Source organism: Pseudorca crassidens, chromosome 3 (genome assembly GCF_039906515.1).
Source record: "Pseudorca crassidens isolate mPseCra1 chromosome 3, mPseCra1.hap1, whole genome shotgun sequence".
In the NCBI taxonomy this organism is placed as follows: Eukaryota; Metazoa; Chordata; class Mammalia; order Artiodactyla; family Delphinidae; genus Pseudorca; species Pseudorca crassidens.
In genome coordinates, this window is record NC_090298.1 from 94,800,081 (window position 1) to 94,826,165 (window position 26,085).

Below are 26,085 nucleotides of genomic sequence, written 5' to 3' on the forward strand. Positions count from 1 at the left end.
AAACTCCAACAGAAAGGAAACACATTTGATTGGATTCTTCTCCCCCCCCCCCCGCCCCCCGTCCCCCGTCCCCCGTCCCCCGTACGCGGGCCTCTCACTGTTGCGGAGCACAGGCTCCGGACGCGCAGGCTCAGCGGCCATGGCTCACGGGCCCAGCCGCTCCACGGCAGGTGGGATCCTCCTGGACCGGGGCACGAACCCGCATCCCCTGCACCGGCAGGCGGACTCTCAACCACTGCGCCACCAGGGCAGCCCCTGATTGGATTCTTTTAAAGAGCCCTACCATTCTCACATCTATTTTGGGTTTCATATTTATCAGCACTCAACATTCTAAATGTTCTAGTCTGGCTATCCCTATTTCTGGGTGACAACACCGGGAACACTTTATTGCAACATTCATGAGAGGTGCCTCGAAAGTGAGGGCGCTCGGATCTCTCGAGGCCATTTTCTTCTGCGGTTCCTTTGAGAACAAAATCAGTGTTATTGTATTTTTTAAATGTCTATCATATAAGGTTTTGATCAAGTTCAATACGAGGAATATGAATTTAAAATATCCTTTGTTGTAATCATGAACTAGGAAAACTGAGAGGAAACAGTTCTTTTTTTTTTTTTGGAAACAGTTCTTGAAACTCTGACAATTTCAAGTTTATGGAAACATTGAAAAGTACCACAATTCTATAGACTGTCCTGCAGAAATTTATCTTTCTTGGGCTCCATAAGTTTCTGTAAGAGTAAGGTTCTCTTTCATCTAAACTCTTCCTAGAAATTTGCTTTCTCAAGTGGAGATAAATCATTTGTTTTACAAAACAAGAGCCTGTTGTGTGTTGTGTGTTCCGTGTCAAGCAATAAATTGCCTTTGTACCGTATTTCTGGTCTCTTTCCATATAGCCCGCTGTATCCTATATACAGAATCCTGAAAAATCCTTTCCACTTGTGTAGGAAAGCCACGACTTTCTTCCTCCAGGGCGTTGATGGTTCGCAGAGCAAAGGGAGTCCTTTCTCGGGGCAGGGGGTTGTTCAGAGGCCGCATGGGGATGACGGAGTTGTACTTGTGCTGCCTGTTAACAGAGTTCATGAGGGACGTATAGAATTGGAACTTACACCAGGTATCTCTTAAAAAGTTTTTGGTCAATAATAAGATTGTCCAGGCAGACCCATTGACAGCATCATCCAAATTCTGTAAATGCTGCCTGCCACATGGCATCTCAGCAAAGATTATTCCAGGTTTGATGCCGAAGTCATTTTCCAGAAGATTCTGGACTCGGAGGGCTTCGTCTGTGTCTTCTTCAGCATGCAGTATCACAAATTTGAGGAACACCTCTTCTTCTGCTTCCTCTTCTGGCATCTCCTCCACTCCCTTGGCTCCCTCCTGCTCCCCTGTTGGCATCTCTGCTGTATTGCTATGAGCAGCAGCGTCACTCAGGGACGTTTCTTCAGATTTCTTGGAATCTGACTTGTGCTGTCTTTGACTCGTGTCCACACTGTGGCTTTTACCCCAAGTGAGAGAAAGAGGGCAGGGATCCGTTTTAGACTTTCCGATACCCATTATAAAGATCCAAATCAGAATAGGAAAGCTTTATTTCTCAGCATTTCATTTCATTCTAAAAGGAGAAATAACAAAGCAGAAGAATACCGTAAACTTAATCAAAACATTAAAAATGGAAAATTTCATTCACCCCGAAAACCTCAAAAAGATTATAATATAAAGTTCTCTAAGAAAGAATTGCCAAACAGATCATTGGGAAATGAAATCACTGGTCTTTTTTGAGCTTCACAAGGGCTACCACAGGTAGTCAAAGGTAAGTTAAACAGAGGGTCCAGTTTAATATAACAGGAGACATTTGGAAATTTTAAATCGTATTATAACCACACTATAAACCTCCAAATTAAAATAAATTACTTTGGTATTTTAGAGAAAAGGTACCATATCAACTCTACCCATATGGAGTTTAAATCCAACTTCTCCATAACCAAATTACTGTGTAAGCTAGAAACAGGAAAACCTAAAGAAACCAAATATTCCAACATTAAACACAAAATTTGTTTTTGTATCAAACACAAATACAAAACAGAATACAAATATCCTAAAGGTGGCTAGCAGGCAGCTCTACTGACTCAGAACAAAGAGAAGATCTGAAATGTCAAATGACTTGTTGCCCAGAATTCATGGGTTCAGAGCCTTTTTGTTTGTCTAGGATCAGGCCATGTTGTAGTGGGGCTCGTGCAGAAACTGTAATAAGGATTGTGAAAAGTAAGGAATATATTTTCCAGCTAATCTTGGGAATACTTAAGAAAACATTTATTCACCTAGGGAGAAATTAACATCTTGGTTTGGAAGTGAAATCTGGAAACAAAGCCTTGTGATTTTCACCAGTGAAATTAACAAATAATCACTGTAGTCTATACTTGTTCTTTTATTTTAAAGATCCTAAATTCAGAGTGTAAGAATTAGATCAGCTGTGAAAGAAAGGTACTCCATGTAAATCTAATTTAAATAAATCTTCAGATAATGTTGGCAGTGTTGTTAATATAACCCCCAAACAGGCAGTTTCAAGGGGGGTTCTTTTTTATCAAAAGACAGAAAATTTAGAATAGATAATTACAAATTCCATGTTTTCAAACTATGGGCCCATAGGCTATATTCTAAAGCATTTTTATTTATTGTTCGTTGGCAAAGACCAGAGTTCAAGAAGAAATCAGAATTTTATTCATTATGACCTAAGTAACATAGCTACGTATACCAAAATATTTCAGGTTTAGAAGAAACCATTCAGCAAAAATGGTGAAAAACTGTTATGGGAAGAAAAAACAAGGAAAAACACAGAATTTTTTTCTAATGTATATATGGAGTGAAAGGGTTTGCTACTGCCTCTGAATAGTGAAGGAATTGCTGGCTATTGCCTGTCATTTATTCTGTCTGTACTTCAGGTTCTGATCCACAGTATACTGTGCCAGCCACCAAGTGGTAGTCTAAGGCATGACAACCCTCCAATGCTATTGATATCCCAATTAATAAACCTAAATGAACTCAGACTCTCTTCACTGGTTAGGATTAACTGCTGACTTTTTTATTGTATCATGAAAAAAGTTTTACCATGCAGAATTGCGAAAGAAGTTTCCCCTGAATTAAAAAAAAAAAAACTATCCAGAGAAATCTATTAAAGCATCAATTAAAATGATCTTCACTTATTCGTTGAGATAGGTTTGTTAAACCAACTTAACTTCATTATCTTAATCACTAGTTGCTGCAGATGAGTGCATGTGAAGTAATATAAAAGATTTTCACTAAAAAGTGTTGAAAACTTCTAAGGTAAAATGGTATGTTGAGTCAGAACACAGAATCTTTTGAGATAAATAAAAATAAACAACCAAAGAATTACATTATGAATAAAAATTACAATTTTACGTCTCATTTTTCTTAAACACTGGTCAGCAAAAAACAGCAAAATACTCCAGAAATCTACAATGTGCTGTTCCAACTCCCAAGCACTCCTGCCCACCCCCACCCCCCACCCGAAGCAGACCAGCGAGAAGAAAATTAGTGACAATGTCTGAAAACTTCACCATAACCTTCTAATTTGGAGAGGAGAGTAAGGAGTTAGCCAAGGGGAAAAGATGCGGGAAGTTCTGCGCTGGAGATCTACCTTTCCCACCACCACATGAGTCAGAGATGGGGAAGTGGTCCAGATTCTTCACAGGGGTTCTCAAGGCTGGAAGGAAGCGTGGAGAACCTGACTGTGCTCACCCTGAGCTAATTAACTCCATCAACAAAGAGAACAGAAGGAAGGCAGGGAACGCAGAAAGAAATAGGGGAGGGGAGAAGGGTGGCACAGAGAATCCTGCAAAGCCTCTTCAATGTCCTCCTCCTCCAACAGGGACAGTTAGCATCAGGGTTAAAACACTGAGATTTCAGCTCCTTCCCCTCATCTAAGCGGGAGGAGAGTGAAGGTGGCTGCAAGGGAGAGGCACACAGGATCACTGTTCACAGGAATAAAAACGTGTGTGTGTGTGTGTGTGTGTGTGTGTGTACATTTTTTTATTTACTTTTTTAGAAGGGTAAACTTTGAAAATATTTATATTGAAAAGTCCCACTCCCATCCTTGTCTTTCCCATCCATCCTGTTGCCCCCATGGCCTCTTACTGGTGACCGCTTTTATTAGTTTTTCCTGTATCCTTCCAATATTTCCTCATGAATACATATATTTTTTCTTTCCTTTTTTTAAAAAAAGTATTAATGTATATATACACATACACTGCCAAACAGCAGTAGGTAGGTAAGTAGATAGACAGATAGACAGTAGATGGCTTTTTCCCTTAGTAATATAACTTCAGAGCCTTCCATATCAGCACACGGAGAACCTCCTCTTATTTACATAATCTCGTAGCATGTGAATGTACCATAACTGTCCCGTTCTTCAGTATGTGATTTGTTTCCAGTCTACTACTATCATGAACAATGCGGCAATGAATAACTTTGTACAAAGGTCATTTATGTGCACGGTCATCTGCAGAATAATTGCCCTAAACAGGATTTCTGTATCAAAGGACAAATGCATTTGTCATAGTGATAGATTTGGCCAAATCGCTCTCTGTAAGATTGAACCTTTTCCGGTTTGGTTTTGCTTTTCACTTGACAGAATGACACCTCCACCTCCATCCATTGCCCCAGAAAAGATCTAAGACCAAAACTACCAATTACTATTGACCACAGCCCAACTGAGCTAATCACATCCCTTCAGGGCAACAGAAATGTGGAAAGATACAACCCATCAGAATGGAGCCCTTAAACTGAAGTTCTGAAGGGAAGATCAACAGGTCCAGGATAAGAAGGAAAGAGTCCAGAATGTATTCACTCTATATCTAGGCAAACAAAGGTGCCAAAGGAATCCCCCCACATTCAATAAGAGTAAGATGAAAAGAACAGCATGGCATATATGCACACTGGGCAAGTGCGCACATATGTTACAGGAAATAAGAAAGAAGAAGAATCAGAGCATGCAAGAGACAAATAAAAAATTCCATTCTCATTAAGACTACGTGCTCTGGAATCAGACTGCCTGAATGTAAATCCCAGCCCTACTATAAAAAAAACTGCAAGACTTTGTACAAATTACTGTACGTGTATCTCTGCGTTTGATTTCATCATGTGTAAAATGGTGATAATACCTACCTTTAAGGTTTTTACAAAGATCAAATGGCTTAGAAGAGTGCTCCATAAATGTCAGCAGTTAATATTGTTATTAAACACATAACAAAGAAGCTAAAGAAAACTTTACGGTTTCACTTTAGTAGCAATAAGAGAAGGCAGAACTAAGCTGTGTGCCTACAGGGGGGTGAGTCGGTGTGGCAGAGGACACCTGCAGAAGTTCCCTTTGACTGTTTCATTGTTCTCAGTAAAAGAGGAAGCACAACCCCTTCCTTAGGACTGCCCCAAACCTCAATCTCATTTTGCAGTATAAATGATACAGGATGGAGGCTACTGAGGTGAGATTACCATGTCCACAAGGTTATTATTCTTCCTCAGCCCCACCCAATGCCGATTAGTGTCTGTGTGTACTCTTGCTCCCAGCAGAAGACTTCTGTGGCTGGAGGAGAGTGAGGGCAGCACCCGTTGGGTCCTATCCCAGGACAGCCCCTCTCCATGCAGAAATTTCCCAGGAGGTTCCTCAGGGTGGTTACAGCCATCAGCCCTCTCTCCCCTGTCCCAAACTAAAAACTGAAACTTCAGTGTGAATTTCTCTTTCATACAAAGTTTACTTTCCTCACCAAGACCTTTGTGAGAGTCAACTCTATGTGTCAGCTGGGCTAGGCTATGGTGTCTAGTTGTTTGGCCAAACACCAGTCCAGATGTCGCTCTGAAGGTATTTTTTAGGTGAGACTGACACTTAAAGCAGTAGACTTTAACTGTAAAAATAATGAATCACTCTGCTGTATACCTGAAACTAATATAATATTGTATTAATCAACTATATTTCTATTTTTTTAAATAAATAAAGCAGTAGACGTTGAGTAAAGATTACCCTCCATAGTGTGGGTGGAACTTACTCAATAAATGAAGGCCAGAGCAATACTGAGGTTCCTCAAAGAAGAAGGAATTCTGCCTTGGGATGGCAACATAGAAACTCCACCTGAGTTTCCAGCCTTCAGACTCAAGACTGCAGTCACCTCCTGTCTGTTTCTAGCCCTGCAGATTTGGGACCTGCCAGCCCCGCCAGTCACATGAGCCAATTCCTTAAAATGAATCTCCCACGCTCCCTCCCTCTCTCTCTATAAAACCTACTGGTCCTGTATCTCTGAAAAACCCAAATACAGCCCTCCTTAAAAGTTTGTTGCCCTAGAATTAAGAGTTACTGTTTCCATTTAAAAAAAATTTTGACCACTTGGGAAGAGAGGCTCCCAAAAAGCAGTTAAGTAAAACAATGATCAGTAATAATTTGATAATAAAATACATATGCATAAACCATTTTCAATCTGTCCATGCATTTACCACAGAAAAAGCTTATGTGTTTAAATCACTGCCTCTGAAATTTCACACATTTAACGAACATTTAGGCATCTAGTACTTGGATCCTTTAGCCCTGGAGAACTTTTCAGTTGTCTTTCCTATCTGAATAGCACCATCTTGTGGGAAATACATACAAAATTAATAGTTTCTTCCCTTAATTCAATTAATAAATAGGTTTTGTCATTATTAATAAGGGTTGTCGAAAACGTACTCTGCACCAAGACCTGCTGGGTTTTCGGGATGTGGACCCAGGATAAGCAGATGATTAGGACTCATTGCACTGCTGCTTCCTTCAAATAACAGGTGCTACCAGAGCACTCAGGATGGACACGCAGTGGGGAGCACTGCATCAGTAAGGCCGAGAGGCGGACGGTTTCCAGGCAGCGGGAGCGGCACTTGCAAAAAAAAAAACACTGAAGCACCAGAGGGCACAGTGTATTAGGATCATTTTGCACCAGGTGTTTAGATGGCTCAAGTCCAAATATGCAGGGGTGAGAGGGGAGAGGATAGTGGTGAGAGATAAGGATGGAGAGATAAAAAGGATTAGAGTGAGTAAGGAACCTAGTTTACTTGGTTCAGGACTTTGAACCTGATCGTGTTGGCAGACAGAGAGCCCCTGGTGGGTATTAAGCAGGGGAGTGACACGATCTGACTTGTTTTAGACAAGAGTAAGGAGACTAGGCTTAAGGACTGTAAGGCCCTGGATGGGGAGAACAATCAGTTGAGAGGCTGTCACAGTAACCTAGATGAGAAAGCAGAGCCCTGAACTGAGGAAGGTATGGTGGAGATGAAGATATGTAGGAGGTGCCAGGGGTTGGGAGGGTGACAAAGAAAGAAGGATCAAGTATGCTTCCCAAGTCTATGCCTTGTTACATTCGCTGAGTCGTTTGCTGAGACAAGCAGGGTGTGGGGGCTGGATGTAGCTGACCAGTTAATCCAGTTTGGGACACAGGGAGCTTAGGGTGCCTGTGACCTGGAAGAGGAGCTGTCCAATAGGTACTTACACATGTAGGTCCGAGGCTGAGGAGAGCATCTTGATGGGAGATAAAACCTTGACACTAGCTCAAATCTGTGAATAACTGAAAACAAGTAGAAAGAAAAGAGAAAGAAGAGAGCTGAAGACAGAATCAATGCCTGAGGGGCACCTGGAGGAGGGGGACCCATAAAGGAGAGGGAGGAGTGGCACCCGAGCAGCAGGAAAATCAGGCACAGAATCCGGAAGCCAAGGCAGGAGAGTACCTCGAGCAGCGGTCGGCGTCCAAGGCATTGAGCCCCTCGAGGTTCACCGGAGCAGTTACAGGGGATGGTGGGAGTCACCAGTATGCTCAAGAGTCTAGAGGATGAGGGGGCGGGGGAGGGGAAAGCTTAGCTAAGAAGGAAAGAAGCCAACAGCTACAAACGAACATAGGGTGGGGAGAGGATTGCATGAAGAGAGGAGAAACTCGGAATGCTTGGAAACGGAGGGAACTGGCTAGTAGAGAGAAAGGATGAAAAGTATGGATGGGAGCTTCTTAGAGCTGAGCTGTTCTCCTCTTGGTCACTGGGCAGCTCTCTCTCCTACTCCCCCTTTCCCTGGGAGAGGAGAGAGGCCACCTAACTCCTGAGGGTGCTAGGTCCCGGGGTAATGTCTGTGATGAATACTGCAGATGATGTGGTGACCTACAGAACTTTGGGTTTTAGCTTCTTGGGAGAAGGTGAGTGCTCTTTGCTTTTTTTAAAATCAGGGATGGCTGCATTATATTGTAAGAGAGCACATTTCTTGCTGGAGGTTTAGGTATGGAAAGAAGGGAAGGTATGGATATTAAGTAGCCAAAGGGGCGTTCTGTAACAGGTCCTGCAGATTTGCTCACGCAAAACTTATTCCAACTTCCTTTTAGTGAACCTCCCTGTACTTCCTGTGCCACAAGTACTAAAAGCTCTATTTCCTAGACTTCCTTGAAGCTAGGGTTCTGGATGTAATTTAAGTTCTGCCAATCAGATGTACTTACTAGTGTGAGTTAAATATGAAGGGAGGCAGAGCATGAGGCAGTGACTTTGCTGGTTAAGGCTCTAGCAGAGTTGGTGTGATTCAGAGCTGGCAGCTTGCTGATCGGGCGGGAGGTTTCATGGTTGTGGCAAAAGCTCCAGCTCCGGACTTCCCTGGTGGCGCAGTGGTTAAGAATCCGTCTGCCAATGCAGGGGGCATGGGTTCAAGCCCTGGTCCCGGGAAGATCCCACATGCCGCGGAGCAACTGAGCCTGCACTCTAGAGCCCACGCACCACAACTACTGAGTCCCCATGCCGCAACTACTGAAGCCCGTGTGCCTAGAGCCCGTGCTCCACAACAGGAGAAGCCACCTCAATGAGAAGCCCGCGCACCGTGACAAAGAGTAGCCCCCACTTGCCGCAACTAGAGAAAGCCCGCGCGCAGCAACGAAGACCCAACGCAGCCAAAAATAAATAAATAAATTTTAAAAAGCTCCAGCGCCACTACACCCGTACGGTAGGTGGTGGTCTGAGGTATTCCTAGAAACTCAACCTGGACTCTAGCTCTTCAACTTACCCAGTGATACTGTACATTTTGTAATATCCTCTAATGCACACTTTCCTGCTTCAACTAGCTATAGTAGACTCTGTTCTCTGCAACAAAACTATGATTGATACAACATCCAAATCCAGGCCAGGGATCTACAGCAGGTCAGCAGCAAAACATGGTGTGCCACCTGTTTTTATAAGTAAAGTTTTACTGGAAGACAGCCATGCCTATTCATTTCTGTATTGCCTATGGCAAATGTCATGCTACAGAGGCAGAGTTGAAGAATTCCAACAGGAGCCGTGTGGCCTGTATCGCCCGTGGTATTTATTGTCAGGACCCAACAGAATAGACCTGAGCCAGCCAGACAAGGAACGTGTAGACTTTTCTTTCAGACTTCTTCATACTGGAAATATTTTATTAAAATAAAATCCCAACTAGGGTGATCAATATCTTCAGGAATAGGATGGGTAGAATTTGAATCCACCTGTTCTTTATTGAAATAACATTATTGAGAGTCAGCTGTCATTTATTGATTTTCTTCTTTTGGGACTTGCACAGAATCCATAAGGATAGCAAAGGCCCAGTATAAAGGAAAGGATTAATTATCAAATACTACCCATTGACACTTACAGTCTAACTAAGCTAGTGCCTGTGTTTTTCATTTTAGGTACCAAAGCCTGCATTAGAAATGTTAAGGATCTGTAGGAGTCTAAAACCCTATATCTTCCCTTCATGGCTCTAGTCACACTACAATTAATTACATGTTTGAGTATCTGCTTAGTTTCTCATCTTTCCCATTAGACTGTAAACTCTATCAGAATTAACACCAAATCTGTCTTGCTTGTCACTGTATCTCCAGAGTCTTGCACATAGCCAGCATTCAACAATACCTTCTGAATGAATGAATGAAATTAGACAATTCCAAATATGAGACCTAACAGTTTTTCAAGTTGAGAGATAGCTGAACAGATAGCTCTTTATCATCCCTAGCATATAAATTATTGACTCAATCAGAATAGGGACCATTCTATCCAAATGTATGGATTTTTTAATGAGCAATTACGTTACATTTTTTAAAACTGTGGGAATATAAACATGGTACATTCATTTCAAGATACAGCTCAAGGGTCATATTTGGCAGAATGCTTTTCCTTTGATCTCCAGGTTAAGTACTCCTCCTCCGGCTGCCCATAATATCTTGCTCATAGTTCTTATAATATGTGTCGTACAGCACTTTTAACTTGTCTTCCTTGCTGGCCTGGGAGGTAGCTTCCACCTCATTTTCCCAGACTTCTCCACCATGGAAAATGGCGCCATCATCTGCCCAGTTACAACAGCCAGAAACCTCAGGCATCACTGACACTTTCCCCTTCCACTCCTACACTTTCACTTCCAAGCTGTCAGCAAGCCAACCCGTAAGACACATCTCAAAATGTTCCGCTTCCCTCCCCACTGCATTTTCACTCTAGATCAACATCTCTCCCCTAGTCTACTACACTGCTCCTTCCTAATCGGTCTCCTACAGCCACTCTTGGTCAGTCTAATCCATTCTCCACTCAGCAGCCACAACGATCTTTTTAAGTACATACAACTGATCAAATTACTACCATTTACACCCCTGCAATGGGTTCCTACTGCTCTTAGAATCAAAATTTCTTAATATGGCAAGGATGCCCTGCATGATCTGGCTCCTTCAGCTCCAAGCTTATCTCGTGCTTTTCCTCCCTCTGCTCCCCCAGTTCCCTATGTGTGTGTTTTTTTGTTTCTCAAACTTGCTCAGCTTTCTCCGGTCACAGGATCTATGGAAACATTTTATTGCAATTCTGAAGTATGAGTTACATGACTATATTTTCTTATTAGAGAACTTGTACATAGTATCATAGGCTAGCCAACATTCTATTGGAGGTACACAATCAAAATGTTCAAAAAGTAGGGAATGGCAACATAAACTATGTCATATTATTCATATGGTTGAACCCTATTAAATCATCAAAATGTTTACGAATGTTACGAATTATTTTAACGACATGAGAAAATGCTTCCATAACAATAAGTGGAAAAAACAGACTATAAAATAAAATATACTGCAAAACTTTGTAAAAACAAACTATAGAGAAAATAGATTGGAATGAAGTATACCAAAAAGTTAACATTGGTTAGCTGTGTATGGTAGATGTGTGAATGTACATGTATCTATATCTATACACCCTTTTTCTACGATGATAATGTAATCTGGAAAAAAGAAGATTTTTTAGTAAATACATTATTCTCTAGATTTTGTGTTTTTAAATAGAGGTCACATTCACTTAATGCCTCAAATAGTATATACCTTATGTGTCATATCTGCACATTTTGGATAGGTTGAGCTCACCTCCAGGTTTAACTGTTCGATCTCCTGTTTTTGTTTTTTTTTAATCTACATGAAAATTTTCCAATAGTCTGGATTTGCTAACTCTAAACCCAACAGGGGTCCTCCAATATCTTACTTAATTACACATACTGGAAGGCAGAATATTCATCTCCACAGTACCTAAAACAGGTCCTTGAGCAAGTAAATGTTTAATTAATTTTTAAAAAATTGCTTCTATCAGGTAGAAAAACAAAAATACACAAACTGGTCTTCCCCTGGGCACCGTCTTTTTCACCTGTGGAGCCTGTCTCTTTTCTCAGCTGCTAGGAAGGTCCAGGTCGATGAGTGCTGTCTAATCAACATACAGAAGCTTGGGGCAGGAGATCTGATCATGATTTTCCTCATGGCTTTCCTTTAACCCTCCTATTCTTTGTTCCATATTCCAAATCCCTTTATTTTAAAATTTTATTTAATCTTCTATTATATATGTTTATTCAAGCATCTGAAATCCCAAATCTGAAATGAGAAAAAAAAATGTTTTTCTGTTCTTTTAAAAGAGAGGAAGGTATTGGGTTGGCCAAAAAGTTCATTCAGGTTTTTCTGTAAACTTTTTGGCCAGCCTAATAGTACCTATTCTACTGGTAACATCACAGAACTAGTTGCTTGGGATTAAAATGACAAATAAACATTATGTAAATTAAACGGTCTTTTATTCCCCAACAGCTTTCCGTGAAGATGAAAATATTGTTTTTCATTTCCATTCCCACATATTTTAAAAAGAGAACTGAATCTTGCTATGAATCTTGTTATTCTGACACTGGCTCAGTCACTACACAACTTAAAGACGTGTATAATATTCTCTGCACAAGTGCCTTCATTTTTCTTCTTCCCATTAAAACTACCTGTTTCTGGTACCACTCAACAACGCTCTGAATCAGAGACTACTGCTTCCCACTGAAGCAAAGGAACTGAAAAAAAATATTGCATATTCCTTCCAGTAAACAGAGTATTTTCCTTTCATTTTCTATATTTAAGAATGAGAACTAGCCTTAAAGGGCAAACCTTCTCCAAACCAGGAACAACATTTTATAAAAACACAGACGGTAAGGGCAAACTTGCACATTTTATCAAAGTGAGACTCAAGAGAAAGCTGCTTGTGCACTTTCAATATTAGAGAGTCCTAGCAACCAATAAGGATTTAACGGTGCCATAAGCTTCGTGGAATATTAGAGAACAGCGCTCAGTATCTAACAGCCACCAACCCAGAGGATCAGTGACAAGAAGATGTTACCAGGACTAAGGCAGTAACCCCTGAGACAGTATGTGAACAGGGGAGTGAGGAAAGTGAAGGTGTACAGCCTGCGATGGCCTAGCAGAGGCCTGCTGCAGGCAAGGAGAACAGGAGCAAGATCAGAGCCACTCCAGCTGAGAGGTCGGGGCCGGGGGCGGGGCGGGGGGAGGCAGGTGGGAAGCAGAAGATAAGACCAGGGAATCAGTCAGGGGTGAGATGACACAGGGCTTTGAGCCATGGTAAGAATTTGGTTTTTATGATTCTGATAAGAAGCCACCAGGTTTTGAAGGGACGTGAAAGTTCTGATTAGATATTTTTAAAAAACCACTGCTGTTTGGAGAAACACTATAGAGAAGCAAGGGTAGAAGCTGGAAGACCAAATCAGAGTCTTCACAGTCGTCCAGTAAAAGAGAATTGTGGTTTGTGTTAAGAGAGGGCACATAATACGTGGTCGAAATTGAGCTATGTTTTCAAGGTAGAGTCAACAGAGTTTGCTGGATGCTTGGATGTGCGGTCAGAGCTGAAAAGAGGAGTCGATGTTGATCCCTAGAGTTTCAGCCTCACTGAATGGCAGTAACATTTCCTGTGATAAGGAAGGTAAGTGAGGGGCAAACAGAAGAGGACTGGGTGGGTGTGTATCAGTAATTCTGTTTGGACATACTACATTTAAATGCTGATCAGACTTCCTAGTGGAGACGTTGAGCAAATAGCTAAACACATGCGTCTAGAGCTCAGGACAGAAGTAAAACTAGAAAGAAAAATTTGGAAGTCATCAGCTTATAGATGTTATTTATAGGCATGAAATATGGCTTGGGATAGAAATTGCCTTGGGAGAAAGTTATGGCTCAAAAGAGAATATGGCCAAGAACCAAGCACTGTGGCAGTCTAACAGTGGTTGAGAAAAGAAGAAAAGCCTGGAGACACAGAAAGAGTGACCAGTGAGGTGAAAGGAAATGCAGAAGAAGGTGGTGGTGACCTGGAAGCCAAATGCAGAAAAAATATCAAGGAGGAGGGAGCGAACAACTGTGTCACAGGAAGTGGAAATGTACACAGACACTGGATTTCACAAGTGACATAGGGGTGATGGAGACAAAAAGCCTGAGATGAGAGTGTGGAGGAGGAAACAGGAGGAGGAGAAATAAAGGCTTAGAGGCAAGTCTTTCAAAGAGCTTTTTCTCATTCTCTTTCTTTTCTTTCTTTGTTTTGTCTTTTTAAGTAAAAGGGAGCAAAGAAATGGGTGGGACCTAGGAGGAGACGTTTGGTCTAGTGGGGATTATTTAAAGGCGAGTTATTTATCAGCAGGTATTTGTTAAACGAATAAATTTAAAAATACCACAGGGAGCCAATGATTCAACAGATGAGGTGCAAGACATCCAAACATACAGCTGGAACTCTGAGTAACATTTACTTTGTTTCAAGAGAATGTAAGGCATTATTCTATATATGACCATCTACTTTCTGATTTCAGTGAGATATAAAATGGAGTTGCTTATCTCTATTTATAACCAACGCACTATTTAAGATTATTTTTAAAGACTTTTAAAACCAAAGTTTACTGCCATGAAAAACTGGAGAGGTCCTAACTAACAAAATTCTGAAAACGAGCTCACAGCTGCCAGCCCAAATTATTTTTAGCCAAATTAGCTTTGGGACAAGATCCCAAATCAGCAAACCAAAACCAAAACTTTCTGCACTGGCTCAAGTGTGCCTGGAGGAGGCTCCCACAGAACCTTTAAGCCCTCTGAGACGCTGGGCTCTTTGCTTAGGGTTCTGAGGTTTCTTTAAAAGATAGGTTTCCTAATCAAAATGAAACTTAAAAGACAGGCAGAGAGTTGGCGGGTGTGCTCCCTTCAGAGCGAGGCAACTCTGCTGGAAGGACGGCCGGCTCGCCCACCCCCACGCCTGCCCGGCCCCCAGCCCACCCGCCCGGACGCCCGCTACTTGCCGGGGAGGCGGGCGGCGCAGCAGCTCCGCCGTGGCTCCGTCCTCCTCGCCCGCCGAGCGCTGCGGGACTTCCCGTGGGCGTCGGGAAGGCGAGGCGGCCCGCCCACTACGTGCCGCAGACCCCGCCCCACGCCCGCGGCCGCGGGCCGCGCGGAAGTCAGGGGGCCGCCGAGTCCCCTCCCCACGGGGACGCGCCGCCACTTAACCCTTCAAGGCCGGCCCCGCCGGAGGGAGTACGGGTTTTACGAGGCTGAAAGTCTCTGGGCGGCGGGAAGGAGAGCCCGGGAGGGCGGAGGAGGGGAACTCGCGCAGGATAATTGTCCCTGCGCTGCATTTTGTTTTCTCTCTTTTTTTTTAATGTCCCTTGAGGCCCGCCTTGGAGGCCAGGAAGGAAAGGGACTCAGCTGTCTGTTCCTTACAGACGTGAGTGCGGGCTTGGGAGCTGCATTCGCTGCTTCCGCGCCTACCTAGCGCGCCCAGCATTGAGCCTGCAGCGGAGCCCGGGGCGCCCAACAGAAGCCCCTAGACTCCAAAGGGAGGAAACAGCCAGTCTCACCCAAACAAACCCTCTAAGACCTTTCCCGAGGTACAGCGACTCTCTGGGCCCTCCAAGTTGGTCCCTTGGCCCTTCCTTTCTCTTTGGGGTTCTCTCACGGACTACTGCTGCAGTCAACCACATCCCTGGTTGGGGGTGGTGGCGTATCAGTACCTCCCCACTCTCAACACCAACCAAAAGCCACCTTGAGAAAGATTCCTTTCTCAGATTCTTTTTCACAGCCGGCTTTTTCACAGCCAAAATTGGAACTCCGCTTAATATTTAGGGAGAACAGAAAAGCAACCGAGTAATTCTAAGAAGGATAAAATGCCTGATAAAGCCAAATATGTTATCCTACCATATCTATCATATCTATCTCAGGCTCCCAATCCCAGTCATTCCCAAAGAACCCAGTTCAAAAACCACATACCCCCCCAACCCCACCCCACCCCACCCCCGCCTTCTTTTCAGGCAATCCCTACTCACTGCCAGAGGAGGAGAACCCCATTACTAAACATCAGAGAAGACAATAGTACATTGGAATTGAAGGTCCATACCTGGATCTTAGAGGCTTACTACTGGTAGAGCTAAGTTATTTTCTCTTCCTCTCCCCACTACCTAACATGAGGATGGGCCATTGAAGGTGGCACTGGCAGACAGTAATTACTTGGTGAAATGCCCAATTAACCATCATGTCAATACAATTCATTATCCACTGACAGCTGGTTTCTCCTCCTCCCTCTATTGACTTTTCAGGTAAACAGTGGCCTCCCTGTTACTAAATCTGGTACTTTTTGTTGCCTTTATTTCCCCTTCATTTCCTAATCTCCCTTTGGCAATTGACAAGGTTGATCATTGTCTCCTCCAGATACTCTAGTTCCTTGATATTAACAACCCATGGGGCCTTCATGCTTATCCTACTTGTTAAAATTCTTCTCTTTCAGTCTCTTCTGCCTGTGCCTCTTCCAGTCTCTTCTGCCTGTGCCTCTTCCGCCTGTGCCTCTTCCTCTGGCAACCCTTCATACCACTGCTTTCCAAACTTCTTCATTGAAATATCACTAATGACAAATGCGATAAACATTTACTTCCCCATTCATCACCCACATCACATGCATAAGTGAACCTAAAGTCACTAATGTCAAGGGCAAATTTACTTGAATTGTCTCATTTTATGTTTTAAATTGCTCCAAATTTTGCACTGTTCTTCATAAATATTCACATGTTGTACTAAAAAAAAATTTCAAATTGGTTACAAGTTAAATTTTTCTCCCCAAATTATCAAGTATACATGTCAAGAAAATGCACCAATCACTTATGCCACAAATATTTAGAGTCTTCTAAAGGCACTAGATATAGTGTGAACAAGACAGAGATGGCCCAGTCCTCATGGAGATTTTGCAGTCTAGAGCAGGAGACAGAGGACAGACATTATGCACAATTTCAGATCCATTCATTGAAAAGAATGAATGGAAGAAAGCAGAGTAAAGTGGGGAGGAGTGCTAATTAAGTCAGGAAAGAGATGGCTTCTCTGACATGTAAAACGTCTTTCCTGTGGCTTCATACCCTTGAAACCCTTGGCATTCAATGCTCGTGTTTTCAGGGTCTTGATCCACTGTCCTCTTTCACTTACTCTACCATTTCCCTGGATTATCTTACATATGTCCATCAGACTCACAGCTCAATCGGTAAGGATATAAATGATTTGAACATGATTAATGAACTTGACCTCATTGACAGATACAGATTATGGCACCCAATACAGTTTCAGAACACATATTCTTTTCACGTACATATGGAACATTAACAAAACCAGACCATGTTTTTGGCCATTGAGCAAGTCTCCACAAAGCAAATCAAAACAAATCAAAAGACTGAAATAATATGAATGTGTTCACTAACCACTAATCTGAAAAACAAAAACAGAAACGAGAAAAGCCCCTATATGTCTGGAAATTAAATGACACATTTCAAAATAAGCCGTGGGTCAAAAAATAAATCACAACAGAAATCATAAAATATTTCGATTTGAATGTTATTAAAAATACTAAATATCAAAACTTGTGGGATATAGCTAAAATACAATGAGAGGGAAATGTCTGGTCTTAAATGGGCATATCAGAAAACAAAGCCAGAAAGTCAACTGTCTAAACAACCACATCAAGAAATTAGGGAAGGAAAAAAACCCCAGGAAATGAAATCCAAATAAAAAGATAGAAATAATAAAAATAAGACCAGAAATTCAAGATTAGAAAAAAAATAACAGAGGATCAACAAGAACAAAAGATGGTTCTTTGAAAAAGACTAATAAAATTAATAAACAGCTGGTAAAACTAGTCATCAAAAAAAGAGAGAGAAGACACAAATAACAATAGTAGAAATAAAAAGGAAACATCACCACAGATCATGACATTTAAAATATGAAAGATATTAACAACTTCATTCCAATAAGCTATTTAGATGAAATGAACTGGGAGAGACAGTTACCCGTGTGTCTCTTATGTTCCTCTATGTCTTACTGAGTACGAGCAAGATCCTGACTACTCTTTACCTGAGCCATTTCTTAGGGTAGCATTTACAGTGAGCAACCTTGAGATATGAGGTACTGTCTCCTTCCAGGATAGAGAACAAGCTTGCTTACTGCTTGCTATAAAAGTGGTGGATTCCTTAAGCTCAGTGTTCCTCAGATGTGACACAGACCCACTGCACGTGTAGCACGGACCTGGGCCTCGTGTCACCCACAGGGGGCTTGTGAGCAAGAGGAACCATTGCAAATATGCTGAGAGTAGTGCTGCTGGCTGTGTCATGAGTAACGAAATCCTTTGTCTCTGATCCAGGAGTTTTGTGTCTTCTGCCAGAATCCATGAGACAGTAATAGGCTAACTTATTAGATTGTAAGTGGGGTAAAATCAAATCCCAGACCTGACAAAATGGATAGGAGGGACTGCTAGTGACAGTGAAGATATCATCAAATTCTCTCCCCCCCAAACAAATATAAACTGGACAAAATTGTCAAAAACAATCATTTGAGGGCTCTGGAAATTGACCAAAGGAAAACAACAAATTGAGAACCATTTATTCACTTTAAAAAACTCTGCTGAATTTTGGGTAGGAGTAGTGGGAATCTGCAGCATTCTAACCAGAAGCTGCTCTTATCTCCCAACCCCCATATACTCCTCAGCTTTGTTGGGGCAACAGTGCTACCAGCATGAGGCCAGCAATGAAAGCCAGGAGCCCCACAGCTGGAGGCAGCCAACTTGACTTGGTAGAGGGCAAAAAGTCCATACCTAGTGGTGCTGTCAAGAAAAATTGCACCCTTGGGAGGAAATAAATGGAGAAAGCCCATAGCTGTTAGCCTGAAGTCATGATCTCAGGTGAGGTGTGCAGCAGACCAGTGGATTTAAGTTCTCTTTTGGCCAAAAATTTAACAGGGAGATCCTGGAAATGAGAGAGCCACTGAGGGTCAAGATAGGCTCTTCACTTATCTCTGCGTGACTGGGAGGCTGCATATACACAGGGAGACACAAGCTTGCCCCTACAAGCCTGCCCCTGCAGACATCTGCATTTGAACCCTGGTTCTAGCACTAATTGTGTGACCTTTGTCAAGTCAATTTAACTGTTCTGTGCATCAGTTTCTTAATCTGTAAAATGGGAAAAAGCAGTTTTTAAATATAATAGTTATAATAAATACAATTTATTTACTTGAGAGAAGTAAATAAATTATGTTGAATGCAGAACATAGTACAGCAGGCAATAGTATTACAAAAGTATTTACTATTATTACTTCTCAAAATGTGGTTTAAAAACACTTGCCTCAGAATTCTGGAGGGAAGTCCAAGATTCAATCCAGGTGTACTGAATCAAAGTCTCAGGTTCAGGGGAAGGAACCTGAGAAAGATCAGTTTTTTACAAGTTGACTAGGTGATTCTTACACCACCAATGCTTGAGAACTATTATTTTTAGGTAAGATTTCTGGTTTTCTGTTTGGGGTCTATGTGCACATGCTTGAAGGTATAAATTATCATATTTACTTCAGTATCCTCATTGCCTAGCACACAGCAGACATTTAGTCAAACATCTATTAAATAACAGAAAGCTTTATTTAAAGTCCAGCTCTGCAATTCCCACAATGTGGAATAAATAACAAATTAGGCTTACAATTCAAACCTTTATATTAATATGAAAGAGCTAAAATTACTCTAATATCATACAGAGCAGGGATTCTTTAATACAACTTTTTGAGTCATGGACTCCTTTGAGAATGTGATGAAAACTACAAACTCTCTTCAGAAGACTGAAGATATATATTAAACCTTGCAAATAATTTTAAAGGGTTCACCTCAGGTTAAAAACATCTCATATGAAAACTGGCTTGTTGTCTGTCTCCTAGAACAAAACACTAAGTTCTTGTTTATCACTGAATCTCTATTTCTAGAAAAAAGGACAGAGCATACTTGGCACTAAATAAATATTTGCTGAATGAATAAATGAGTCACTGATAAAAGGATGCTATCTGGAGGTTATCTGGAACTCCTTGAGTCACCCAAGGGTGATGTACAGTAGAGAATGAAAGCACAGATGTTGTATATCTTATTCATGACCAAGATGTAACCTTGAATTTCTAGAGGTGGGTAATGAAAAAACAGGTCACTTGGACCAATGTTTCCACTTAAGATGAAATATGAAGAAACACAATAAGCACCTTGAAGACGTAAGACAGAATTTACCTCATCAAATTCAGGAAGAGGTTGAGTTCAGGAAGCTACTTTTGCCCTTCGGGTGGCTGCCAATCTAGAGAAATAAGTTGAGAAGCAGAGTTGTACTGTCATCAACAAGAGTTGGAAAGACAATGGTTGGGTTTGGTATTCACCGAAAGTGGTGAAACACCCCTTGCTCTACACTGAAGCCCAAGGGCGCTACCCTGGAGTGAGGGTACAAACTGCAGTGCAGTGGGCCCTCTGGAAGGCCATAAAATCTAAAGCCTAAGTTCCAGACTGCTAATGACCACAGGTACACAGCAGAAAGAAACAAAAACCTCTTAGGGAAGAGAAAATCATCCTAGATCTTACATTATTTCTGTTTTTTTTTTCCACGTTTCTAATGCAAACAATCAAAGATAATGAGGTAGAAGAATAACCAAGACAGCATTAACTAGAAGCAACATGAACTACAGACAGCAGAAACAGAACCAAAGCAGGCTATAGATATTGGGATTCTCAGACACAAAGTGTAATCCATGGAAATAAAATCCTTACTGAAAAATGCAGCAAGGGACTGGATACCATAAAAAGTAACAGAGCAGATAAGAAAAAGAATCTAACAGAAAAACAGAATTAAAAAATATAAAAATAGAAATTATGAACTCAATGAATGAGTTTCACTGCAAATTAAAAACACCTGAGGGCTTCCCTGGTGGCGCAGTGGTTGAGAGTACGCCTGCCAATGCAGGGGACACGGGTTCGTGCCCCGGTCCGGGAAGATCCCACATGCCGCGGAGCGGCTGGGCCCGTGAGCCATGGCCGCTGAGCCTGCGCGTCCGGAGCCTGTGCTCCGCATTGGGAGAGGCCACAGCGGTGAGAGGGCCGCGTACCGCAAAAAAAAAAAAAAAAAAAAAAACACCTGAAAAGTGAAGTTGTGATTTAAAAGCTACATAAGAAGAAACTATCTAGGATGATCAGAGAAAATAAATATAGAACATATAGAAGAAAAATGAAGAGATATAAGAAATACACCAAGAAGGTCTAACATATGTTTACTCAGGGCCCCAGAAGACAGGAGAGAGAATATTGGGCAGAGGCAATATCTAAAGAGATTATAGTTGAGAATGTCCCAGTACTGACATGTCAGCTCATCCAAGATGCCTAATAAAACCCAAGTGGGAAAATACAATGAAATTTTCACTTAACACAGCATAATTAAACAGCAGGAAATCAAATACAAAGACAAAATCTTGAAAGCAGCCAGAGGAAAAAAGACAGATTAGTTTCAATGGAGCAAAAGACTGATAGCTGATTTCTTCAGAGTAACAAAATGGAAGCCAGAAGACGATGAGAAGATATCCCCAAGTGAATTCTATGTCCAGCAAAAATCTCCTTCAAGAATGAAGCCAAAATGAAGACATTAAAAAAACCCAAAAAAACGTGCATTTGCAACCAGCTGACTGGCACTAAAGGAAATTCTAAATGTATTCTTCAGGTGGAAGGAAAATTATTCCAGATGGAAGCTCAAAGACACAGCAAAGAACAAAGAGCAGGACTTCCCTGGTGGCGCAGTGGTTAAGAATCCGCCTGCCAGTGCAGGGGACATGGGTTCAAGCCCTGGTCTGGGAAAATCCCACATGCCACGGAGCAACTAAGCCCGTGCGCCACAACTACTGAGCCGACGCTCTAGAGCCCACGAGCCACAACTACTGAGCCCATGTGCCACAACTACTGAAGCCTGAGCACCTAGAGTCTGTGCTCTGCAACAAGAGAAGCCACTGCAATGAGAAGCCTGTGCACCACAACGATGAGTAGTCCCCTCTCACCGCAGCTAGAGAAAAGCCCACATGCAGCAACAAAGACCCAACATAGCCAAAAATAAATAAATGAATAAATAAATTTACTTAAAAAAAAAACAAAGAGCAAAGAAGGTGGCAAATCCATGGGTAAATCTAAATGAATATTGGCTATATAAGACAATAGTAATGACTTCTAGATGCAGAATATATGACAATATACAAATTGAGAGGGTGGTAAATGAACTCATAAAGCAATTGTCAAAAAATTCCAAAGAATTTAAATCATATACAGAATATATTATCTGATCACAATGCAATTATGTTAGAAGTCAATAATAAAAGAGAACTTAAATACTTATTTTTGGAAAGTTAAGAATAATAGTTCTAAATAATATCTATGCCTCAAATTAGAATAATGAAATCAGAAAATTCTTTGAAATTGATGAATAACTAAAACAGATATCAAGACTTGTAGAATGGAGTTCATGGTAGGCAGAATTCTAAGATGGTCCCTGAAATCCCTCCCTATGTCCATATCCATATCTTTGTGTGGGCAGAACCTATAACTTGCTTCTTACCAAAAGAATATGGCAAAGGTGAAAAGATTTTGAAGATGCAGTTAAGGTCCTTATTCAGGTGACTCTAAATTCATCAAAAGGGAGATTATTTAAGGGTAGGGCCTCTGATCTCATCAGGTGAATCCTGTCAGTCTTTTCCTGAAAGAAGAGACTCAAAGCAACATATTTCCTCCTGCTGGTCTTGAAGAAACAGTCATGATGTGAAATGCTTATGGAAAGGAGAAGCCTCCAGTGACTGAGGGCCTCAGTTCTACAGCTGCAAGGAGGTGAATTTTGTCAACAACCTGATGAGTTTGGAAGAGGACCCCCAAGCTCCAGATAAGAAGGCATTTCAGGTGACTACTTGACTGTAGCCTTGTGAGACGCTGAGCATAGGACTTAGCTAAGCTGTGCCAAGACTCTTGACCTATAAATACTGTGCAATTATAAAAGTATGCTGTTTTAAACTGGTATGATTATGGTAATTTGTTATGTAGCACAGAAAATTAACATGGAGCTAAAGTACAATAAGAGGTACATCTATAGTTTTAAATATGCATTAGACTGCAAAGTTAAAAATCTGAACTAAATATCCACTACAAGAATATAGAAAAATAATGACCAACTCAACCTAGAGAAAAAGAAAATCATAAAAAGCTGAAATCAATGAAACAGACAACAAGAAAAACAACTGAAATAGTGGCTCTTGTATATATACAATGGAATATTACTCTGCCATAAAAAAGAATGAAATCTTGCCATTTGCAACAACTGGGTAGACCTAGAGGGCATTATACTAAGTGAAGTCAGACAGAGAAAGACAAATACTATATGATTTCACTTATATGTGGAATCTAAAAAACAAAACAATGAACAACCATAACAAAACAGAAATAGTCATGGATACAGAGAACAAATAGGTTGTTGCCAGAGGGGAGAGGGGTGAGTGAAATAGGTCAGGGGAATTAAGAGGTACAAACTCCCATACAAGATAAATGAGTCACAGGGATGAAATGGATAGCACGGGGAATATAGTCAATAATAACATAACATCTTTGTATGGTGACAGAGGGTAGCTAGACTTACCATAGTGACCATTTTGTAATGTACAGAAATATTGCATCACTATGTTCCAGGAACTGGCATAGTGCTGTAGGTCAATTATATTTCAAAAACAACCAAACAATCTCATAGAAAAAGAGATCAGATTTGTGGTTACCAGAGGTGGGGATGTGGGGATGAGGGGTGAGGGGGAACTGGATGAAGGTAGTCAAAGGGTACAAACTTCCAGTTATAAGATAAATAAGCACTAAGGACATAAATTACATGATTAATGTAATTAACATTGCTGTATATTATATATGAAAGTTGTTAAGACAGTTGTAAGAACTCCTACGAGTTCTCATCACAAGGAAAACTTTTTTATTTTTCTTTCACTAAAATTATTGTGGTAATCACTGCATGATGAATGTAAGTCAAATCATTCTGCTGTACACCTTAAACTTATACAGGGTTGTATGTCAATTATATGTCAGTAAAACTGGAAGGAAAAAAATATTGGCTCTTTGAAGAAAACAATAAAAGTGATAAGCCTCTGGTAAGACTGGTCAAGTAAAAAAGAAAGAAGATACAAATATTTTACATAATACACAGTGGTATAAATTTGTATACTACAAATAGCAGTAATAGGAATGAAAAGAACATCAGTACAGATTTGGCATATGATAAAAAGTGGGCAGGGATAACCCTGTGCTAATAAATTTGAAAATGCAGATGAAATGGACAGATTCTTGGGAATATTCCATTTACCAATATTATATAAGAAGTACTCTTATTAATAAAAAAATTGAATCAGTATCCCACAAAGACCAAACCAGATTCCAACCAAACACCTCAGATTTGTAACAAAACATTTAAGGAGGAGTAATGTAAATTTTATAGACTCTGTTCCAGAAACTAAGAAAAGAAAGCCACTCTCCAGCTCACTGTATCAGGATATATAATCTTGATATTAAGCAAAAATATTAAAACAAACCAAATCCAGTTATTAAAAACAAACAAATCACATCATGACTAGACTGGTTTTACCTCAGAAAAATGTTGGTTTAATAACAGGAAAGCAATTCTTTGACCACATAAAAAGAATAAAGAGAATAAAGGCAGCAAAACAATCATTTTTCTCAACAAATACAGAAAAAAATTGTTTTATAAAATTCAACATCATTTATGATCATAAAAAAAAACTCTTAGCAAACTAAGAATAGAAGGGAAATTTCTAAACTTAGTAAAATTACTGTAAACTGTCTACAGGATACCTTGAAAGCATTCCTAGAGAACAGGAACAAAACAAGAATGCCTATTATGCCCACTTCTATTCAGCACTGTACTGGAGGTCCCCGCCAATGTAATTAGACAAGAAAAAGAAAGAAAAGGTGTGAGGAATAGAAAGAAGAATCTGTCCCGGCTTGCAGATGGTACAACTATATACACAGAAAATCCAAAAGCATATACAAATTACTGTAATTGACAAGAGAATTTAGCAAAATTGCTGAATAGAAGAATCAATTTAAAAGTTGTATTTCCACATACTAGCAACAAATAAAAAATTTAAAGATTATAATAGCATCAAAAATATAAAGAAAACAATATTAATTTAACATGGGACTTCCCTGGTGGCGCAGTGGTTAAGAATCTGCCTGCCAGTGCAGGGGACACAGGTTCAAGCCCTGGGAAGATCTCACATGCCGTGGAGAAACTAAGCCCGTGTGCCACAACTACTGAGCCTGCGCTCTAGAGCCTCCAAGCCACAACTATTGAGCTCACGAGCCACAACTACTGTAGCCCGCGCACCTAGAGCCTGTGCTCTGAAACAGAAGCCACTGCAATGAGAGGCCCGTGCACCACAACGAAGAGCAGCCCCCACTCGCCACAACTAGAGAAAGCCCGTGCACAGCAATGAAGACCCAACACAGCCAAAAATAAATAAATAAATTTTTAAAAAGATTAATTTAACAAAAATATACAGAATACTTCTATGAAGAAAATTACAAAACTTTATCAAAAGATTTAAGGAAGACCACAGCAATGGAAAGATGGGTTCATTCAATGGAAAATGCACTATTATAAAGAGGAAATTGTTCACACACTAAACACAATTCCAATCAAAATCCTAACAGATATTGCTTTGTTGAAACTTGTGCTAACTCTAAACTTTGTATAAAAATACAAAGGACGGATGACAGCCAAAATCTTGAAGAACAAGGTATAAACACTTGTTTTACCAATATTAAGAATTTTAAAAGCTTTAGTAATTAAGATAATATGTTACTGGTGTATGAACAAACTGATCAATGGAATAAAACAGAGAGCCCAGAAACAGACTCAGGTAAATATGGGCATTTAATAGGTGAAAGACTTGGCATGGCAAATCAACAGAGAAAGATGAGTTTTTAAGGGGGGGCGAGGGGGGGAACCTGGACACCTACCTTATCCCATTTACAAAACTCAATTCAAGTAGAAGACAAAATCATACATATTTAGAACATAGTACAGGAGAAGATATTCATGACCTCAGGATAGAAAAGTATTTCTTTAACAATACACAAAACACCAACAATATGGGAAAAGACTGATATTTCACTAGGAGCAGAAAGATAAACACAAACTGTGAGAAGATATTTGAAACCAAAGGATTAATCTCCTGAATATATAAAGGAATCCTTTTAACCAAAGCATCCAATTATTTTTTAAATGGGCAAAAAATGTGAACAAGGACTTCACAAAAGAGGAAATCCAAGTGGTAGATAAACCTGTGAGGAAAAAAAAATTAACCTCATAGAAAAGCAAAGTAAGCAGCAATGAGGTATAATAGCATTTTCTTTAAAAATATACA

At 40.7% G+C, this 26,085-nt stretch overlaps 1 protein-coding gene across 2 annotated transcripts; it reads right to left on the minus strand.

Annotated features, from left to right (window-relative positions):
• Positions 1-540: 540 nt before the first annotated feature.
• TICAM2 (TIR domain containing adaptor molecule 2) lies at positions 541-14,700 on the minus strand. 2 transcript variants are annotated; one of them, XM_067731465.1, is made up of 2 exons: positions 14,607-14,700; positions 541-1,601 (listed from the first exon to the last, which is right to left on the minus strand). In XM_067731465.1, exon 2 carries the CDS (start codon positions 1,544-1,546, stop codon positions 839-841), a length of 708 nt encoding a protein of 235 aa, XP_067587566.1. In that variant the 5' UTR covers positions 1,547-1,601; positions 14,607-14,700; the 3' UTR covers positions 541-838. The 2 variants fall into 2 exon arrangements, with proteins under 2 accessions (XP_067587566.1, XP_067587567.1); XM_067731466.1 differs by lacking the exon at positions 14,607-14,700 and adding an exon at positions 7,510-12,813.
• Between the last annotated feature and the right edge of the window lie 11,385 nt (positions 14,701-26,085).

Bases quoted from the DNA above. Each gene is read 5' to 3' on its own strand.
- TICAM2 (XM_067731465.1), bottom strand. From the start codon at position 1,546: ATGGGTATCGGAAAGTCTAAAACGGATCCCTGCCCTCTTTCTCTCACT.